Source organism: Meriones unguiculatus, chromosome 11, assembly GCF_030254825.1.
Source record: "Meriones unguiculatus strain TT.TT164.6M chromosome 11, Bangor_MerUng_6.1, whole genome shotgun sequence".
Taxonomy (NCBI): Eukaryota; Metazoa; Chordata; class Mammalia; order Rodentia; family Muridae; genus Meriones; species Meriones unguiculatus.
In genome coordinates this window covers 57807219-57825256 of record NC_083359.1, presented here as the reverse complement: position 1 = coordinate 57825256, position 18038 = coordinate 57807219, and the positions used below count along the sequence as shown (strand labels likewise).

The following is an 18038-nucleotide window of genomic DNA, read 5'->3' as shown; positions in this document are numbered from 1 at the left end:
CTACATAGCCGTAGACACACCTGAGTTTCCAACCTGATAGTGTAAGACCTGGGGTCTCACAGCTCAGGAGTTAAAGATCGCGCCCTTCCCAGAAACTCCCCCAGACCAAGACTCGTTGCAAAAGCAAGAGGTTTATTAACCATTGTACAACGGGGTCACCCCTGCCGGTCAGCAAAGAGTGGCACCCGGAGACAAAGACCTTTAGGTTTTTAAAAGAAAAATTGCGGGAGATTTGAAGTTGCAGTCTTGGCAATTTAGGATTGGATGAGGAAGCTATAAAGTAAGATAATTGGTTAGTCTTAGGTGCTCAAGCTTGGCCGGTCCTGCCAAGTGTGGATGCAGCTGCAATTTAAGGTGGGGGTGGTTAGTTAGCTCATCCTTGAAGATTAGGGGCTTCGGACTTTTGGCTGGAGGTCAAAAGCTACTCAGAAGAAGTCTGGGTTCATTGCTAAGAAATGCTATCTCAAAGACAAGGGTCTGGTCCTTTTTTTTTTTTTTTTTTTTTTTTTTTTTGCTGAGTGAAGGTCATTGCTTGCTTGCCTTTTTTTATATCTGTCCTCACAGATAGGGTCACATTCCTCCATTCTCTGGAAAGGTACTAAGAGGCTTTAGCTTAACCTGAACCTAAAACTCAAAGCTATAGGCTTTAGAAGACATACAGGTTACAAAGTTAGTGTAACCCTTTCAATAGAAAGGTGCTTGGCTTTAATTAAACACTAGAGTGTACATGCCCAAGGTACTATAAAAGTATAGTATTTTATTTGTAGACCCTAAGCTTGTCTTTTCACAGTTTTAGAAGCCAAGCATACTTGGCAAGTGTACACCTAAGTATACTTCGCCACTTAATGTTTCAGTGTTTTAGCTTACTTAGAAATGATTCAAATGTCTTCTGAGTCATCCTAAATAACATACATTGAAAAAAAGCTTAATGTTTAAAAAAATAAGTTTATTTGGGAGTGACCACTCTTGTAATCTGGCATGAGATCCTCTCTCCTTCACAATCTACTGGCATCCATCCATCATCCATCCATCCTGTCAAAGGAAAACAATGGTGTCATCTCAAATAAGGGGATAAATATTTATTCTGAACCAAATATGAATGACTAAGGCCTAAAAACATAGATTTAGGTTGTCATAACTAACATGTTTTATTGTGGAAACAGTTTCATGAAATTTATTGCTATAAAACAAAAAAGAAGTCATATCACAGCATTTACCATGTATAGTAGGTAGACAGTTTATAGCAAAATGGGGGAAACTCAAGTTTTAGATGGTGGCTAAGCATATTCTCAGCTTTTAAGTTGGTTGAAGCTAGTGGTCTATTAATACACCTCAAAAGGTTTCATGTATAAGTACAAGGTTATTTTCTCCAATAAGGGATAAGAAATGGTTAGGAAAGAAGCAAATGACAGTCCAAAATAATTTGACTCCAGATTTGTAACATTCTGACTCTTCATAATTTAAATTTGTCAGTCAGCCTTGTAAAATCTTCAGCAGGAATGTGACTCTTTTCCTTGAGAACTTACAGTTTAAAATTCATATTTATTCTTAAACCTTTTGTAAACTCTAACTAATTTTAAAGATAATAAAGATAACTCTAGCTAATTTTAAAGATAAAATTAGCATAGATGAATTGTACAAAGTAATGGATCTTCATTGACAGTCTCATACCTGCATATAGTGTACTTTGCCCATCTTCCTCTACTCATTCTCACCCATCTGCAATCAAATGGTTCCCCTTGTATTTAATGTTTCAAGTTTTTAATCCCCTATATCCACATATAGAATAAAACATGTGACATTTGTCTGTGATGCTGGCTCATTTCACTTAACATGATGATCTATGCTGCTGCTTTTTCTTTTTAAAATGACAGTTTCATTCTTTATGTCTGAGTAAAATGTGTGTGTGTGTGTGTGTGCGTGTGTGTGTGCGTGTGTGTGTGCGTGTGTGTACATTTTTATTTACTGTTAGACCCTATAGGCCAAATCTGTAACATGACTATTGTGAGTAGGGCCACAGTAATAATAGGTGTGAAAGACCTCCATAGGGAGGGGACTTTGACTCTTTTTGGTATGCCCAAAAGTGGTGTGGGTTTTAGTTTTCATTTGTTGAGGATACTTCTGAGGTGGTTTGTGTGAGAATGGTCCCCATAGGCTCATGTTTGAATGCTTGGACTGTTTGGGAAAAAATTGGAGGTGTGGTCTTGTTGAAGGAAGTGTGCCACTGGGGTGGACTTTAATGTTTCAAAGCCTATGCCAAGCCGGGTCTCACTCTTCTTTTTCTCTTGCCCTGTGGATCAGGATGTAAGCGCTCAGCTACTGCTCCAGTGCCATGACTGCCTGTCTGCTATGACACTCCCCTTCTGTAATAGTCACGAGCTCACCCTCTGAAACTATAAGCAAGCCCCCAATTAAATGCTCTCTGTTATCAGTTGCCTTGATCATGGTGTCTCTTCACAGTAACAGAATAGTAACTGGGATACCTCCACGCTAAATTTTTATAGTGTCTGAACTAGTTTACATTCCCACCAACTTGGTCTAAAGAGTTCCTGTTGTAAGCGGTTATTAATATTTACTATTGGTTTATCTTCTAGTAGAGCTTGCTGCTAATCTTAAACAGCTGTATAACCAAATCACCACACAGAGACTGGGTTTTCAGTTAACCTAGAACACAGTGCTGGGCAGTATTTACTCCCTCCTAAACCTCCAAGCCCTCAGTTTCCTAACATTTGGATTTCCCACATTTTACTTGCTTTTTGTGAAATCTTAGGTCTGGTTCATGCTCCACATCCTCCAAGCTCTCCCCTCCAGCTCTGCTCTCCTTGCTCTCTCCTCCTCCTTCTCCTCCCACTCATCCCTGCCTTCTGGCTCCTCCCCTCTTTCCTGTACTCTGGCTCCTCCCATTGCACAACATTGTATCTAGTTGCTTTATTGTGTCCTGTTTACACAAGAGTTGAGACAGGATGCTTATAGTGAGTATCACAAGGCAATATCCGTGTAGAGGGGGAGAAATCAGCATTTGAATTAACAAGGGTAAGGCATATACATTTTAAAAGAACATTATACCAACAAGTTCCCTTCCTTCAACACACCACCCCTCAGCAGCCTTGCTGATACTTGTTAGTTTTTGATGTTAATTATTGGAACTGGGTGAGATGGACCCTTGCCGTTCCTCTGATTTGCATTTCCCTAATGGCTAAAGATGCTGGACACATTTTCATGTATTTATGTGCTATTCATACTTATTTATTTTAAAAGTGTCCAGTTCATTAGTCTATTGTTGAGTGGATTATTTCCTCCTTTGATATTTATGTTTTTGAGGTGCTTGTTATATTCTGTTTATTAATTGTCTGCCAGATGAGTGTCTAGCAAAGACCTCCCATTCTGTGTGCTCTCTTCACCTGGGTAATTGTTTCCTTTGCTGTACAGAAGCTTTTTAATTTGATACACTCCTATCTGTGAATTCCTGCCTTTTTTTCCTGAGCTTTTGGAGTCATATTCTGAAAGCCATCACTTATGACTTGATCTTGAGGTGTTTTCCCTAGTTTCAGTGTTTCAGGACAACACTAAGGTCTTTGTATTTTCAGTTGATTAGTTTCAGTCTTCTACACATGAATATGGACATCTAATTTTACCAATTAAACCAGCAGCACTGAAAAGGCTGTCTTGTTCCTTACCTTTCAGCATCATTATCAAGAATCAGGTGGCCATACGTGTATGGGTTTGCTTCTGGGCTTTCTGTGGTACTCTGCCAGCCTGGATGTCTGGCTTTGTGTTATTACAAGGCTCTGTAGTATCATCTGAAGTCAGGTACTGTGATACTTGGGTTATTGCTCTCTGCTGCTCATCATTGCTTGGATCATTCTGGCATTTTTGAGTTTGACATTTTTTTTCCTATTTTTGTGAAGACTGCTTTGAAGATTTTGAAGAGGATTTTATTGCACGTGAAGATTGCTTTTACTAATAAGCTAGTCATGGTGTTAATTCTGTGAGCACATGGTCAGCTGTTTTCTAGAGCCCTGCACATGGTCTTCATAGTCTCTGGGTTTGGTTTTGTTGTAGAGGTATTTAATATCTTTGGTTGATTGTGAGGGTTTTTTTGTGGGATTATTGTGAATGGGGTAGTTTGACTGACTTGATTATTGGTAGAGAGAAAAGCTACAGAAGCTTGTATGTTGGTTTTTGTGTGCTGTTCCATTACTGTGTTTTTCAGAGCTCAGAACCTTTGGATGGAGTCTTTAGAGTCTTAAGTATAGGCTTATACACCATCTGCATATAGGATTGTTTGGCTTCTTTCTTTTCTAATGTATCCCTCTTATTATTTCTTACAGTTTTTCTTGACACACTGCTTTAGCTAAGCTTTCAATAACTGTGTTACAGAAGAATTCTAAGAGGGGATGCTCTTTGTTCATTGCTTATTTTAGGGAACATGCTTTGAGGTTTCCCTAATTATGATGTTGCTGTCACTTTGTTATCTTATAACCCTTATTAAGTGGAAGTATGACCCTTCCATCTTAGTTTCATTGTTAGCATAAAGGGCTGTTGAAATGACTGTAATTTCTGCTCCTGAGTCTATTTATGTAGTGTTGCTTATTGGTTTGCATACGTTAAACCATTGTATTCCTCATTTAAAACAGCTGATCATGGCATATGGTCTTTTAAAAAAATGTGTTCTAACACTGTCATAGTTAGGGTTTCTTTTGCTCTGAAGAGTCACCATGACCATGGCAACTCTTAAAAAGGAAAACATTTACTTGGGGCTGGCTTACAGTTCAGATGTTTAGTCCGTTATCGCTATGGCAGAAAGCATGGCGGTACACAGGCAGACTTGGTACTGGAGAAGGAGCTGAGAGTTCTATATCTGGATCAGCAGGCAGCAGGGAGAGAGAGTGACACTGGGCCTGGCTTGAGCATCTGAAACCTCAACACCCACCCCCAGTGACATGCTTCCTTTATTAAGGCCACACCTCCTAATAGTGACACTCCCTGTGGGCTTATGGGGACCATTTTTGTTCAAACCACTACAAATGCTAGTCTTTATTTACTTGGTTTTCAATCCTGGAGATTGTATCCAGGGCCTTCCTCCTACATACTAAGCAAGTGTTGTATGCTGAATCCCTTGGCTTTTGAGTTAGGGTTCTGTGTTGCTCAGTCTAGCTTTGAACCTGCATTGCTCTTCCCACCTGTGTACTTGGTATGTACTTTACAGGTATGTACCTCCTTGCTCAGCAAGTCATTATTACTGGTGTACAAACTGGGTTACGCTGCTAACACTGCCTGGTTTTGCATTTAGGGTAGTGAAGCATATCAGCATTAGGGACTTGCCCGAGGTCATTTAGTTAATCTAAGGTTTAAGACCAGAAATTTGAAGATCCTTTGATGATATTGGCCACACTTAAAAATGATGTTTTTAAACTATATACTGAATTAATTTGGCTGCTGATAAGCTATTTCTTCATATGTCCATCCAGAATAGCCACATTAAATATTTTTCATTTACCATTTGAAGTTAAATAAAATCCAAATGGCAAACCTGTAGGATATGTGAAATAATTACTAATTGGGATTAACTCTTAAAAAATCGTACCATTTCGGGAAAATGGCTCAAGTGCTTCCTGTTTGTAGTTGAAGTATTAGCTTCCTCCTCTGTCCTTAAAGAGGACTTGGGTATGGTAGCTATTGTAGCCACTATCTGGGGCTGAGACAGTGCTGATATTAGGACATTTTCTCTTAGTTATGTATCTGACTCCATTGCAAAGACCATAAAAGCAATGTGGCCATTGCATTTCTTTCTTTGTGAGGCACAACACTTTGACACTCTCATTTCTGCTTTTAAAAAGGTATGTGTTGTGTACATGTATAGTGCAGCTGAGTATGTCTGTACAAATGAGTGCGTTTTCTGGAAACCAGAAGAGAACACACTCTACCTTATTCCCTAGAGACAAGGTCTTTCACGGAGCTGGAAGCCAGCTGTTCCATACAGGACCTGCCTGTCTCTGCCCTCCGCATGATGGTTTCTGGATATGTGGACTTGTCTAACTTTTTATGTGGGTGCTGTGGATTCAAAACAGCAAGAGTTCTTCCCACTGAACTATCTCTCCAGTCCCAAAGCTCACTTCTTTAATATTTCTATCCTGTATTTCCCACACATAGCTTATTTTTGCCTAGGCTCTACTAGGTGAAGATAACAAAAATAGATTCCTTGTAATAGAGATATGTAGCATACTCTTGGGCTTAGGATTATACTTCAGCTTCACCAAAATCAAAGTTCTTGGAGCCCAGCATCTTCTTCCCTTTTATTAAGATGTTTGAGGAGCTCTCCTATTTTTGTTTTTCATAACCAGTACTTTTGCTCTTGCTTCTAAATACCGTATTTCGCTCTGCCACCTAGTGGCCTCAGTAGGCAATGCTGCTTCTCCTAGGAGTCAGAATGTAGGTTGGCACTAAGTCTGCAAGATGGCGTGTGATTGTTTTGCCTATTTTTCCTGGCTGCTGTGTAACTTCAAATCAGTTGCATAGTTTTTCTTCTGTAAAATAGATATAGTACTGTTTAACTCAAAGGTTGTTCTATTAAATGAGTTTATTGCAAATCCTGAGAATATTACATACTGAAGACTTTATATAGTGAGAACAATAGGAACAGTTGACAGTAAGAGGTTGAACGGCACCTGGCATCAAACAGCGCTGTTGTATCACTCTGATGTCAATGTGTTTAGATAGGAAATTATGTTTTACCTGAGAGTAGGTTATTTCAGTGTTGATCTTTTTTTCTAGGTTTGTTACACACACACACACACACACACACACACACACACGTTGTTATATATGATTTATAACTTACCTCTATCTCATAAAGTGAAAACATGAAAAATATTGAAACATGGGTTCCTGGTTCCTTTTGTCATAGAATTGAGCTGTTTTAAAACGACTTCAGTAATTATACTCAGTGTTTACTATCCCAACTCTTGATGAAAACTGTAGGTTTAAAATGTACCTTTTTGTACTGTATACAAGCCATTTTCTAAGTTAAACTTTTATTCATTGCTTTCATTTCCTGTTTCATATATATGACATTAATATAAAGAGAACATTATTGCATGTTTTATTTTTTACTAGTTTTATTATATACATTTCACATATTGTAAAGTAGTCAAATCTATCTGAAATTACTCATTGTGGGACATTTATATTTCATTTATATTGGGACATTTCTATTTCCCTTTTGATGTAAAGTACTAAAATGATTTCTTTTTTTAATGTGTGTGCATTAAAAGGCAGTAAAGTGTGTCAGAGCCTTTGGAGCTGGAGTTACAAACAGTTGTGAGCCACCTGACATGGGTGCTGGGACTTGAACTCAGGTCGTCTGCATAGGAGCAAGTACTCTTAACAGCTGAGCCATCTCTCTAGGCCCAATCATTTTAATGTCTATAACACTTCTTCTGTCATATCTGTAGGACAGGTAGCCAAGAGGAATCTTAGGATATATGAATTGTCTAGTGGCTCTTGAAATGTTTGCCACATTGTTGTCCATAAAGGTTATAGTTTTAATGCTCATTTATTTAAGAGATTTTATCCATGATGCCTTGTCTGGGGATAAGAAAAAGGGCAAGTCCTATGCTCTCTAGAGCAGGGCTTATTAAACTTTTTCAATTTGTGATCCTGGGAAATGTTTTTTGTGAGCCTGGGTATGCAAATCAGATATTTACAAATAATCACAATTTTTAAAATTTGTTTGTTCATTTATTTTGGTTTTTGAAGATAGAGCTTCTTTATGTAATAGTCATGGCTATAATAGAACTCTCTTTGTAGACCAGGCTGGCCTTGACTTTAGAGAACCACTTGCCTCTGCTTACGAAATGCTGGGATTAAAGGTGTACACCACCACTTCCCCTACATAAATTTATTTTAAAACTATTCATATATATATATAAATCTTTATCATTTACTAAAGGAAAGCAAGTTTGCAGACCAATAACATGAGTGTGCATATTTATTTTTCCATAAAGAATCTAATCTTGGCTGAATATTTGATACTGAAAGTCTAGAACACCTTCAGTTCTTCAGTTCAGAGATGATTGATATTTGGTCAGGTGGGTTTGGTCCAGAGGTCAACATTATGTATATTCCTCTGCCACTGTCCACCTTTTTTTTTTTTTTTTTTTTTGAGAGAGGGGTCTCTTACTGAACTGAGCTTGCTGATTAAGTAGGGATTTTTTTTTTTTTTGAGATAGGATTTCTCTGTGTAGTCTTGGCTGTCCTGGACTCACTTTGTAGACCTGGCTGGTCTCCAACTCACAGAGATCTGCCTCTCCAACCCCCACTACCCCAGTACTGGGATTAAAGGCCTGGCTTCAAGTGCCTACCTCCCTGCCTCCCTCCCTTCCTTCCCTTCCTTTTCTTCTGTTTTTGACAAAGGGTTTTTCTGTGTGGACCTGGTTGTCCTGGAACTTGCTTTGTTGATCAGGCTAGAGATCTGCCTGCCTCTGCCTCTAATACCATCTCTGGCACCATCACCGTCCTGATCAAGCAAGCACCTTTCTTAAAGAGATGGAGGTCTCCTTGCACAGAATGGTCTTAAATTCCTGGGTTCAAGAATTCTTCCTGTCTTAGCTTCAAATAGCTGGGGATTATAGATATGTGCCACTGTGGCCAGCTAAAATGTAAATAAAGAAAGTAGTTGGCATACTATCTGGTATATAAATGAGTCATCATAGGTTTTGTGATCGCCAGCATGAAGCTGTCTGTTTCACACAGAGCATTGATTTCCTCTTAATGCTATGAAATGGTTGAGCCCCCCTCTCCCAAATACAATCAGTTCATTTCTTTCACTTCCAGCACAAAGCCTCCCTCTAAGTTCATACTTTCTCCTTCCTTCCTCACTCCCTCCTTCCATAGATGTAGTATATAGGAAGGTAACATTGTGTCCTGCCTTCTGTTTACTAAGAAACAGTTTTGTATGCAGATGACTGTACAGATGTGAGAGAATTCAGTAGTTTTTATCCCTGATTGCTCTTTGGCATAAATCACTGAAGCTCCTTAAAAATACCTGTGCTCGTTTCCTACTTGATTAATTCAGAATGTAATACAAGCACAACTGTAGTTTGTAAGAATCTGTGCTCAGTTTAGAGGATGAGTGAGGCATCTCATTGGAAAGGGTGGAGGGAAAGCTTTACAGTGAGAGTCTCATTCAAACCAGTGTCAGTCAATATTATAAGGAGGATTTAAGACCTCAAGAACAAGGAAGCTTGAAAAGGAATGGCAGACTTAAAGAATAGCAGGCAGTTTTTGTGTGGTTGTTTTCAAAGACTTTAGGGTGTGAAGAGGCAGTAGTATAGCTAGAGTGATACTACAGGTCAGACAGTAAGAAAGCTTTATCTTGGTAAGGAGTTTTTATGTGGCACTGTTCCTGAAGATACTTGAACAAACATCCACGCACTCCAGTTAGAGAGCTAACGCAGACCAAAGTAAGGATCCCACACAGTCTGACGTAGTGAACCAATGTGTTTTATTGAAGTTACAAGAATCTGTGAACAGTTAGGAGCAGAAATGACTGTGAGATAGCTGCATTCCCAAAGCCCTCCCCAGAGTGGGTGACAAGTTTACCCAGGGGAATCTCCAACACACTGCGTAGCTCACAGGCAGCTCAGTAGATTGGAAGGCGTCCTTTCAGGTAGTTATTTGTTCTCAGCTGTTTCCAGGCACCTCAGCTGGTCTGAGTCTCTTCTAGGCAGCTCAGCTTGTCTGAGAGTGTCTTCAGCAGTCCTTACAGCTTATATGGGCTGGGGAAATAGAGGAGCCTAGTAAGTCTGGTTTTAAGGACTTCTGAAGCTGTTGAGTTGTTTACTTCCCCAACTTGAGAAAGCTTCACCTCTCCTTTACCTCCTTTAACATCCTCTGTCTTAAGGAGCTCCCTTCCAAGCTTGATCTCCAAGGAAACTTCTGTACAGTGGGGGTGTATAAAGAGGGATATGGAGGAAGGATAGGATACACTCTCTGATTTGGAAAAATCACCAAGCCCCTAGTTTAGAACATCTCTAAAATTCAAGTGGATTTAACATACTGGAGAAAATAAAGAGGACAGTGTTTCTATCTTAGGATGGAAACTCCAGAGCCATAAAGCAGAAAAACTGACAAATTTTATCAAGGAAGGCTATATAGTGTTTGCTATACAGTCAACAGAGGGCTAACAGGGTACCCAGTATATGATGAGCTCTTTACAAATTAGTGAGAAAGACAATGTCCCAAAGGAAGAAATAGGAAGTTTCTGAACAGAAAGTAGTTGCTAACCACATAAAAGCATGTCCAGCAATAATCAGATAATTGCAGAGTGTGGGATTTTTTTTAACCTTTCATATAGATGAAAAAAGTAAAATTTTAAAAATGTAGGAATTGGCATCCTGATAACATTCTTGGTGGGATGTAAGAGTGGTATAACTTCCCTGGTTATCAAAGCTTAAACTGTAGCTACTTTTGGACCCAGTTGCCCCACAGGAAGTAATTGTCTCCTAGAGGACAATATTACAGTACATTTGTAATGCCAGAGATAGTAGACCATGTGAATGTCGTACTTGACTAGTATATGTTAATTTTTCTTGTAAGAATACAGGCAATACCGAAGACACCTTGAAGTAGAAGTGGAAGAGTAACCCTTTATGTCCTGCCACAGTATTAGATCAGATTCGTATATTACCAAAAACAACAACAACAAAAACAAAAACAAAAACCCTAAGGAAGTGCTAACAGTCCTGTGCCCTAGGGAGTTAGATGAGAAAGACTTTGGAGGCAAGAAAATCAGTTAATAGATTTTTGTTGTTGTTGTTGTTGCTGTTTATTCAGAAGTGAAACTTGGTAGTATAAATTGAAGATGTGCTGGTATTAATGAAGAACACAGAAGGATATTTTAAAAGTTGGAACTATAAAGTTAACCTATGTGAGTTTGAAAAACAAAATTACTAAAGGTGATTCTGGAGTGTGTAAACTGCAAAGCACATGATACACGAGAAAGGGGGAAAAGAGCCTTTGAATAGGTAATGAGCATCTTAACATGGATTTTTGATAGCTTTTGAATAATGAAATGAGTCTGGTCCTGTCAGCTCATCTTAGCATGCTTTGTGCTTTCTTAACACCTGTCTGTGTTCTGGTTTTACTACTGTTTTTAAGAAAATGCTAATATTTTACAATGAAGCAATTTCTAAGTGTAATTTTGAAACTGTTTGTGCTTTTCTATTTTCAGAGTGCACATTTGGCCATGATTGATACTCTAATGATGGCTTACACTGTAGAGATGGTCAGCGTAGAAAAAGTAATTGCATGTGCTCAACAGTATTCAACTTTTTTTCAAGCCACAGATCTACCCTATGATATTGAGGATGCTGTCATGTACTGGATAAATAAGGTAGGCTTATACTTGATTGAAAATGCTTCTAATAACAGAACAACTAAACCCCTCAGGTATGCATTGCTCCTGCATGGCTTTTTGTTGTGAATCAAAAGCATAAAATAAAAAGTTGTACAATGCTTCGGATATTTTATTTTAAAAAGCGTAAGGCTGAACACAGTGCTTAGTATGTGATCTCAGCACCTGTGAAGCTGAAGCAGGATTACTGAATTCAAGGCCAGACTGGGCTACAGTGAGACCTAGTCTTAAAATGAAAGTGTTGATATGGTGAAACAGATTTTTATATATTTAACAATAGCTATAATTACTGGATTTTTACAAAACTCAGAGCATTCAGAATAGAGAACCACATTAGTGAGCAGTGAATATTTTTGAATGATTTAATTCTCACACATTTCTTATTAGGAGAGTCTTAGGTTTGTTTAATCAAAATATACAAAATTATATTGACTGTGGATTCATTTTCTTAGAGATTTTTTTGTTTTCTGCTTTGAATACGGTTGAGTTCTTAATTATAATTCTCCTTGTCATTTGAGTAGTTAATTCTTCTTGACCCACATCCATGCATTCAGTTTTTTTGTTTTTGTTCTTGTGTTTTTTTTTTTTTTGTTTTTTTTGTTTTTTTTCATTCAGTTTTGAGACAAGGTCTCACCCAGTATATAGGCCTGACTGACAAAGCTTGTAGAGAGCCTCTTGCCCTGTCTCTCAGGTGCTGGGATTTCAAGCTTTTTGCCCCCACATCCGGATGGATCTATTTTAATTTACAGTTGTGATTGCAGAGATAAATTAAACCAGATTTGTGGCCTAGCACTGAACAAATTAGAAGTTAAAACTTAAGGTGTCCTTTTTTAAATGCTTGCATGAATCTTGTCATAAGCTAAATTGGGCTGGAGAGATGGCTTAGTAAGTAAAGCATTTGCTACGTCAAGTCCAGAGTTTCAGATCTGAACCTACAAAAAGCTGGCAGCCCACCTGTAGTTTGAGTGCTTGGAAAGCAGTGGCGGGGATTGTGTGCTGTCATGAATACAGTGGCTGTGTCATGTCTAGAAGACAGCATTTCCCAGCAGTCCTCTCCCTTCTCCAGCTCTTATTTCTACCCCATTTTCCATGAAGTTCCCTGAGCCTCTGGGGCAGGAGATTATGTAGATGTCCCATTTGGAGATGAGCACTCAACAGCCATGCATTAACTCTCTGACCAGCTGTAAGTTTCTTCAAGTACTACCCACTGCAGCAAGAAGTATCTCTGACCAAGGCTGAAAGCAGATCTGTGAGAATAAACATAAATTTTTAGAAGGCAGTTTGATACATGCTTTTACCCACTGCTAGACTGTGTGTGTGCTATAATATGATCTGCCAGGCAAGTATGCCCACTGGTACCAAAGTGGCATGGCAGTTATGGGGCTAACAGAACTTCTCTCAGATTGGATTTGAGGCTTCCTCAAGGAGGTAATTCCTGTCTGATACTGTAAACTTGGATCAGAAACCTGTGGCTTGGCTATAGAGACAATTAACTCCAGCAATTTGTCCTCTGGTCACCACATCAAGGCCATGGCATGTACGTGGCTAACGATATTGAACATCTTTAAAAATATTTATAACCATTTGTATTTTTTCTTTTGAAAACTCCGTATAGTTCCATAGCCATCTCTCTCCAGCCCCCTCTGTATGACTGCTCATGTGAATTGGTGTTAGATTTCCTCAAAAGCTTTTCCTGCACCTGTGGTGATGGCTGTGTAATTCTGTCCTTGAGTCCATTTATTCCTGCATCTCTGGAATTAAAGCCAACCTGATCATGGCTAATGATCTTTTTGATGTATTCTTGAACCAAGTTTGTAAATACTTTGTTGAGAATTTTTGCAGCTATATTTTTCAGAGAGTTTGGTCTGTAATTTTCTTTTCTGTTGTTGTTTAGCGTGTCAGAATAATATTAGCTTTGTAAAGAGTTTAGCCATGTTTTTGTTTTGTTTTGTTTTTCCTTTTCTGTTTTATGGAATAGATTAAGATGCATTGGGTTTAGTTCTTTGAGGGTCTGGTATATATCACCAGTGACTACATCTTTTAAAATTGTTTTCTCATCTTGATTTAGCTTTGATAAGTCATAGGCACATATAAATTAATTTATTTTAGATTTCCAGTTTAATGAAATAATGTGGTCTTTTTTTTTTTTTTTTTTTTTGTAAGACCTAAAGATTTTCTGAGTTCCATTGGCATCTGGTACAATGTTTCCCTTTTTCATCTCTTAATTTTATTAATTTGTGTCTTCTCTTTCTGTTCATTAGTTTGGCTGAGTTTTGTCTTCTTTCTAGAGAAGCAACTCTGTGTTTCATTCTTTGTTCCTTTTTGTGTTTTCATTAATTTCTGCCCTGATCTTACTGGTTTCTTTCCGTCTACTGATTTAGAATGTGGCTTGTTTTTCTTTTTCCAGAGATTTAAAGTATAACATTAAGTCATTATTTGAGAGCTCTCTGACTTCCTAATGTAGGCACTTGGAGCCATAAATCATCTTCCACCCCCACCCCTAGTACTCCAGGGACTGCTTTCATTCATTGTTTTTTGTAGTGTTTTGGTATGTTTTCATTTGTTTCATGGCTTTTTTTTTTTTCCTTCTTTATTTCTTCTAGGCCTCCTTCCTCAACCAGTTCAGTTTGCTTTACTCTCTCCATGAGCTCTAGGGTCGGTGGGATCTGTAGCCGTAGACCATTGTGATAAGGTAGAATACAAGGAATTATTTCAGTCTTCACATATTTGTTGACTTTGTCCTGATGTAGATATATTTTAAAAGAAACTCCCATGGGCTGCTGGGAAAAAAAGTGTATACTTTACAGTGTATGGAGGGAATATTCTATATATACCTCTTAAGTCCTTTTGATTTGTGGTGTCATTCAGATGTCTTTCTGTTGATTCTTTTTGCCAAGATAACCTGCCCATTAGTGAAAGTAGGCACTGAAATTGCCCACAGTTGTGCTGGCATTAATTTGTGATGATGCATTTATGTAGTGATACCTGTTTTATGAAATTGCATGTACCTATCTAACATCCTCTTAATGGATTGTTCCTTTAACCAGTTAGAAGTGACCCTCTTTTTTCTTTCTGTTCTTTTTTTGTCTTTATTTATTATTATTATTATTATTATTATTATTATTATTATTATTTTGCCAGTTTTGGTTTGAATTCTTTTTTTTTGTCAGAAACAGCAACATCTGCTTGTTTCCTAGGTCTGTTGGCTTGGAATACCCTTTTTCATCCTATTGCCCTAAAGCAGTGACTCTCAACCTGTAGGTCACAACCCCATGGAGGTCACATATTCTCCATACTAGATATTTACATTGCAATTCATAGCAGTAGCAGAATTATAGTTAGGAAGTAGCAACAAAATAATTTTATGGTTGGGGATCAGCAGCACAGCATGAGGATCTAGATTAAAGGGCTGCATCATTAGGAAGGTTGAAAACCACCAATGTAGACTTTGGTCTTCCTTAACTGTGGTTCCTCCTTCCCAGGATGCACTTCACATCTACTCTGATAGTGTCAGATTTCTCTTTGATTCTTCAAGCCAGTGAGGTTACTTTTCGGCGTAAGTTCTAGTCACTCTTTATTGTATCAGTTGTGAAGAGGCCAGTGTCCTGTTTCATTTCTGTTGCTGTGATAAAATACCCTGATAAAAGGTAACTTAGAAAACAAAGGGCTTTATTTCAGCTACTATTTCTAAGTTACGGTTCATCATTGTGGGCATATCAAGGGAGAGACTTCAAACTGCTAGTCACATCCTACCCACAGCCAAGAACACAGACAAATGAATTCATGCTGCTTTCTTGCTTGCTTGTGCTCAGTGTCTCAAGTCTTACACATTTCATTACATACACACACACACAGACACAGACACATGCGCACGCACCACTTTCTCACTACTCCTGCCATTGGCGCACCCACAAGTGGGCTCTATCTCCCACATCAGTTAATTTAAGACAGCCTCCGCTAAGGGTGTCCACAGGCCAACCCAATGTAGATAGTTCCTCAGTGAGACTCTTCCCAGGTACCTGTAGGCTGTGTCAAGTTTTCAGTTAGAATGAACACCTTATAAGCGTGAATACAGTCCATTGTGTTTATTTCTTCCTAAGACTGAGTCCTTTCCTTCTTCTGCTTGCCTTTGTTTAACTTTGTTTACAGGTTTGTTTGTTTTTTACACATGTATACACACTTGCGTTCATTACTGTATGTGTTTGGTGTTCTGATTGAACACAGGATCTCTCACATAGTAGCTCATGCTCCACCATTTACATGTGTATAAGAGTTGTTATCTCTGACAGGCTTTGTGTGTTGAATGCCTAGTAATACAATACATGTTAAAAGTATAGTAAGCTCTCACTAGAACTGGAACTTCCCAGTATCTGTCATACAGTAGGTGTTCAACGATTACTGTGTAAGTTGTAGGACTGATTTTAGAGTTTTGAGTAAAGTTCCCTCTGGGGTACTCTTTTCTAGTTGTAAAAGTGACATATTTTTTTTTTAAGTGACATTTTGAGTGATACTTGTACTTAATATTGGGGCTCTAACCATGTCAGTTTATTGCTAAATTTTAATGTAAATTCAAATTGATTTTTATATTTTAAGGTAAATGAACACTTGAAAGACATAATGGAACAAGAACAGAAGTCTAAAGAGCACCACACAGCTGAAGCTCCAGGAGGTCAAAAGGTATACACCACAGTGTCAAATGTACTTATTGATACATTAGTTTATTTTAGAGTTACCAGAAATTATTCTGGGAAATACAAAATAAGCACTAATACTTAATTTATACAGAGAGTAGAAACTTACTGAATTTAGTTTTTAAAGAATGAATGATATTCTGTAGGACACCCTGAGAGCAATATTATACAACACTTGGATTCCTAGTGGCTTCAGCTACATTGCTAGTTGCTTTATGCTTCAATTTATTGGAGAAAGACTATTCCTTTCTTAGAGTTGGTGTACTAATGTCTGAGGGTCTAACCTTGGAATCTTTTTACTTTAAGAATATGGATGTATTTTTAAGTACAATATGTGATTCTGAACCTCTGAAATAAAATTATTTGTTGCTAAAATCTCTGATATCCTAAAATGTGATTCTGTATGGGGAGAGCAAGTGAGAGGAGATGGCACTGATATTGCTATTAGAAACTGGTGTAGTTGTAAGTGAAGTGTTAATTAGCATAAACCTGTGAGAGCTGAATGAGAGCCCCTCTGTCAGAGGCCCTGCTTTAACTTGCTAATTGGATGGTTCTGATTGACTTTTCCTTTATCCTACTTCCCTTTCTCCCTCCACTGCTTCCTCTGAAGTCTCCTTCCAAATGGTTTTGGAAACTGGTTCCAGTAAGTTTTCCTCACTGCTTCGATTTTCTCTCCAGACTGTAATGGTATTGGTGGTATTGTTTATAGCTTGCTGGTATTGTCATTTCATACAAATCTCTTTGTCATTAGTAGAGGGATTAGGTTTTAAGATATTTTCTTAAGGACGGTTTAAAGAATAAGCACAAGTTTGCTCATCACAAAATCCACAGACCATTATTACTGCTGCATGTGGGTAAAACAGCCTGTGGATACAAAATCTTGCTAGTATTAAGAGTTTCCATAAACGTGAATTTGAATAATCACTTGTGTTAATTGTCTGCATGATTAAATTCCTTTTGGTAGAACCATTTTCTTTTTACCCTAACTGAAGATAACACTTTACTGTTTGATGAAAATCAAAAGCTTTTCTGTGTCCTCATCAGTATTGTACCTCAACTGTGTGAAAGTCTGGTTTGACCTGATGATTGACGGTTCAGGATTAAGTGTGGACAGCTAAAGCATTCTAAGACCTCTTATACACCATCCTGATAAAAATATAACTTAGTGGGCTGCATAGATGGCTCAGCAGTTAAGAGTACTGGCTACTCTTGCCAGAGACCTGGGTTCAAGTCCCAGCATCCACATAGCAGCCCACAATCAGTTCATAACTCCAGTTCCAGGGGATCACACACCCTCTACTGACCTCTGAAGGCACCAGTTATGCAAGTGGTGCACAGACATACACGCAGGCAGAACACCCATACATATAAGTAAGTGGATATATATGTGTGTGTACATATGTATATATCATAAACATTGATATAAAATATGGTGGTCTTTTGAATGCTAGATTTTCAAGTTTATAGAGGGACTATGAAATATTTTTGTGCACAGAATTTATAAAGTATGGGCTGGATGTGTTTTTCAGTTGACAGAGTGCTTGTCTAACATGCATGGAGTCCTGGGTTTGTTCCCAACACCCAAAATTGTATAAATTAGATGTAGTGTCTACATACTTATAGTCTCAGCACTTGGTAGACAGAAGCAGAAGGATCAGAAGTTTACATTCATCCTGGGCTATGTAGAGAGTTCAAGGCCCGCCTGGGATTCAGTTCAAAACAAAAGGCATGTTCAGTATTAAAAAGTTCCATATAACTCAGGGACTTCAGATAAACTTGCCTAGAAATTGTACAAACCTTACATTAAAGTTCATTTGCTCAGTGAATTTTATTGCATATAATCTTTAGGAAAATGCTTTGGCCTGTCACTCATAAATATCTAAACCATAGACACTTATTGTTAGCTCTTTCTCTCTCTCTTCTTATTCATA

At 38.2% G+C, this 18038-nt stretch overlaps 1 protein-coding gene across 6 annotated transcripts in view; it reads left to right on the top strand.

The window, feature by feature from the left end:
• Positions 1-18038, top strand: part of Camsap2 (calmodulin regulated spectrin associated protein family member 2) — a 79701-nt gene that overhangs the window by 30201 nt on the left and 31462 nt on the right. For 4 of the 6 annotated variants that reach the window (XM_060364373.1, XM_060364369.1, XM_060364372.1 and 1 more), the window contains exons 3-5: positions 11234-11395; positions 16010-16093; positions 16718-16750. In XM_060364373.1, coding sequence (XP_060220356.1) covers positions 11234-11395; positions 16010-16093; positions 16718-16750 — 279 coding nt within the window. The remainder of the gene's footprint in view (positions 1-11233; positions 11396-16009; positions 16094-16717; positions 16751-18038) is intronic. The other 2 variants (XM_060364374.1, XM_060364371.1) reach the window with 1 other exon arrangement.